Source organism: Lipotes vexillifer, unplaced genomic scaffold (genome assembly GCF_000442215.2).
Source record: "Lipotes vexillifer unplaced genomic scaffold, Lipotes_vexillifer_v1.1 scaffold995, whole genome shotgun sequence".
In the NCBI taxonomy this organism is placed as follows: Eukaryota; Metazoa; Chordata; class Mammalia; order Artiodactyla; family Lipotidae; genus Lipotes; species Lipotes vexillifer.
The window spans coordinates 2,402,914-2,406,327 of record NW_006785389.1 but is presented as its reverse complement, the minus strand read 5'-3'; the positions used below and the strand labels follow the sequence as shown (position 1 = coordinate 2,406,327).

Sequence of the window (3,414 nt, the reverse complement as noted above, 5' to 3'; positions counted from 1 at the left end):
TGTAGGGAAGAGGTTTACAGGCTGTGGACGTGCAAGAATGCAACGGAGAAGATGAAGGGCAAGTTCACACATCAGAAACGATCCTGTGGTAACGGCACGCTGGGAAGGTTGCTGAGCGAGGGAAGAAATGGTGCATTCTGACCCCTCGAGGACAGGCGGGAGGTCTCTGAGCTCAGAGAATGGGGAGCACAGGTGAGGAGGCCTCAGAGCACCGGGAGCGCCCCAGGCAGGGGACGGGAGGACAGGGCCCAGACTGTCTGTGCAGAAAAGAGCTACAGGGTCGGCCCAAGGCTGCCATCCTAAGAGGGCCGGCTTTCAAGGCTGGTCTTTGGCTGGGTCTGGGAGCTTGGATTTGGGGTGGGTTGCCACAAACCTAACTGGTCAGAGAGGCTCACTGTGCCCAAACTCTGTGACAACAATATGGTTTAGGGTGAATACCTGCTTTCTCCTGGGAGCCTGGAGTCTTGGTCTGTGCCAGGTAGGGGGTGCCCACGTGACCAGCCCCCCAATAAACCCCCTGGCACAGAGCCTATAGTGAGCCTCCCTGGCAGCCAACACTTTTCCCCTGTTGTCACAACTCACTGCCTGTTCAGGGAGGGATTCTGAAGCTGGCGTCTGGCCCCCTCTGGATTCGGCCCCACTGGCCTCTTCCCTTTGCTGACTTTCAGAGGTACAGAGGTATCCTTTCTCGGGGACCCCGACACACCACCCCTTCCAAGCAGCACAACTGCTCCTGTTAGGGGTTCCCACTTGGCGGGTTCTCACCTGGACAGCGGCCCTGGGCAATTCCTGTCTCTGCCAGCCATAGCTCAGCCCCTTGCTCCAGCTGGGAGATGACTTCGGGTTTGGGAAGCTCAGGCCCTGGAAACAGAGAAAGACAAAGGAGGTGGGAGCCCGCTCTGGAGAAAAAGAACCAGCCCAGGCTCCAGCCCTAGACTCCTGACCGTCAGGACATGGGGGCACCTCATAAGTTTTTGCATTGAGACAGAAAAGGGCAGACACCCTCCTACCCGCATGTCCCATAGGAAATGAGAATTCAAGCTCTCTGATCCCTAGCCCAGGTCAAGTCCTCACACCAGAGGCCCCACGACCCATAACCCACAAAGAATAAGCCACCACAGGAATCTGATCGTCAGCTTGGGAGGTGGGCCTCACCCACAGAGAGCAGGTGCCCGAAGGTCTCCAGCATCACGTCACGGTACAGGGTCCTCTGGGCAGGGCCCAGCTGCCCCCACTCCTCCTGGGTGAAGTCCACAGCTACGTCCCGGAAAGTCACCGGCTCCTGAAACATCACACACACTCTCAATCAGCTGGACTGTCCTCATCAACACGCTCGGGAAAAGGAGGAGGAGAGGGGAGGGTGAAGACAAGCAGGCCAGCGTCCAGAGTGCACGCTCTGAGCGACGCAAGTCAGGCTTCACTGGGCACCTACTGGGCTGCCTCATGCGGGGGTGGGCTGTATGGCAAGGACATGAGAAAGTATCCAGGCAAGATTAAAGCCAACCATAGCTGACTTACAACTGATGCCAGACAGGTGCCGGTGCCGACAGAGACCAGTTTAAACTGCTGACTTGCAGATTTGTGGGCCAAAGGAATGGTTACCGTTCTAATCCACTAAAATTTGGGATAGTCTGTTGTGCAGCAACAGCTAACCGACACACTAAGAAATCCTCAGATTCAAAGCAAGGCTTATCATCCTCCCTGAAAAGAGGAATGTGCAGTAGAGGTCAGAAACTCGCTGGCCTTGAGAGACTGGGCAGGCTCACAAGTGACTAAAGTGAGCCCATGTAAGAGCTTACGAGGGTTTAACCTATAAGAGGTGACACGGGAAGTGATGAGTAATATGTGTGACCTGTCTGAAGGGGTAGCTGGGACTCAGAATCAGTTGACTGTGGGGAAATACAGGCCCCATGTGATCAGAATTCCCAATCTCTGGTGAGAAGCTGAAAATTCGGTCACATTTTATGAAGTGAAAACTTTAAATTTTGGTAAGTTTATGCAATGTATTTAAAATGTTTCCCACAAATGAAACCCTTCTGTGGGCTGGCTGTGGCCAAGATTAGAAGCTGGATCAAAGGTTTGGCTCTGCCATTTCCTCGAGAGGCAGAGAGCAGGTACCCACCTTTGCCTCCTTGTTTCCTTGTCTATAAAGAATCACTCCTTGGGAGATGTGATAGGGATTAAGTGGCTGTTAAACACTTCTTACAGGACAACTGGATAGCCACATGCAAAAGAATAAAGTTGGTCCCCTACCTCACACCATATGTAAAATTGAACTCAAAATGGATCAAAGACATAAATGTAAGAGCTAAGACTATTAAATTCTTAGAGGAAGGTACTTCCCTGGCGGTCCAGTGGGTAAGACTCTGCGCTTCCAATGCGGGGGGCCCAGGTTCGATCCCTGGTCCAGGAACTAGATCCTGCATGCATGCCGCAACTAAGAAGTCCACATGCCACAACTAAAGATCCCGTATGCTGCAACAAAGATCCCACATGCTACAACTAAGACCCAGTGCAGCCAAAATAAATAAATATTTTAAAAAAATTCTTAGAGGAAAACATAGTGCTAAATCTTTATAACCTTGTTTTTGGCAAAGGATTCTTAGATATAACAGCAAAAGCAACAGCAATAAAATAAAAAAATAAGTAAAACGGACTTCATCAAAATTAAAAACTTTTGTGTTCCAAAGTACATTATCAAGAAAGTGAAAAGACACCCATATGATGGGCGATGATAACTGCAAATCATATATCTGATAAGTGACTTGTATCCACAAGATATAAAGAACTCTTAAAACTCAATAATAAAGACAATCCAATTGAAATGGGCATAGGATCTATACAGGTATTTCTTCAAGAAGATATAAAAGAATATGCAAATAGCTAATAAACACATGAAAATATGCTCAACATCATTCACCACCAGGGAAATACAAGTCAAAATCACATACCAAATACTTCAATTTTAAAATTGTATTTTCTTTTAAGAAAAACACAGTCAGATTTAAAAATATTAAAGATATTAAAGAAATATAGTACAGGTGGCATATGGCTCTGACAAAAATTGTGCACCAAATACGTAGAACCCTTTGGTTGGGAATGGAGGTCTCTGCTCCTGTCCTCATATCCTCACCTCCCACTCAGAAGGTCCTCCAATCCTGACAACATGCTCCCTGTGCCTCCTGCCCCCACCCACCACCACCTAACCTGCATGGGGTAAACAGTGACAGCCCAGCCACCAGGTCTTCAGACCCCTGCAAACCTCCTCCTCCTCTGCACTGTTGGGTCCTGGAGGGATGGGCTTTGTCAGATCCCATCCTCCCCCCTCACCCCGTGCCTTAGTTAGCTCTCAGTGTCTCTCCTACCCCGACCCCCCAGATGCCTGAATGTTTTTTCTCAAACCCATACCATTCC

At 49.3% G+C, this 3,414-nt stretch overlaps 1 protein-coding gene across 1 annotated transcript in view; it reads right to left on the bottom strand.

Moving 5' to 3' along the window:
• Positions 1 to 3,414, bottom strand: part of ZNF8 (zinc finger protein 8) — an 11,766-nt gene that overhangs the window by 5,597 nt on the left and 2,755 nt on the right. The window contains exons 2-3 of the mRNA XM_007457476.1: positions 1,156 to 1,282; positions 766 to 861 (exon numbers count right to left, since the gene is read on the bottom strand). Coding sequence (XP_007457538.1) covers positions 766 to 861; positions 1,156 to 1,282 — 223 coding nt within the window. The remainder of the gene's footprint in view (positions 1 to 765; positions 862 to 1,155; positions 1,283 to 3,414) is intronic.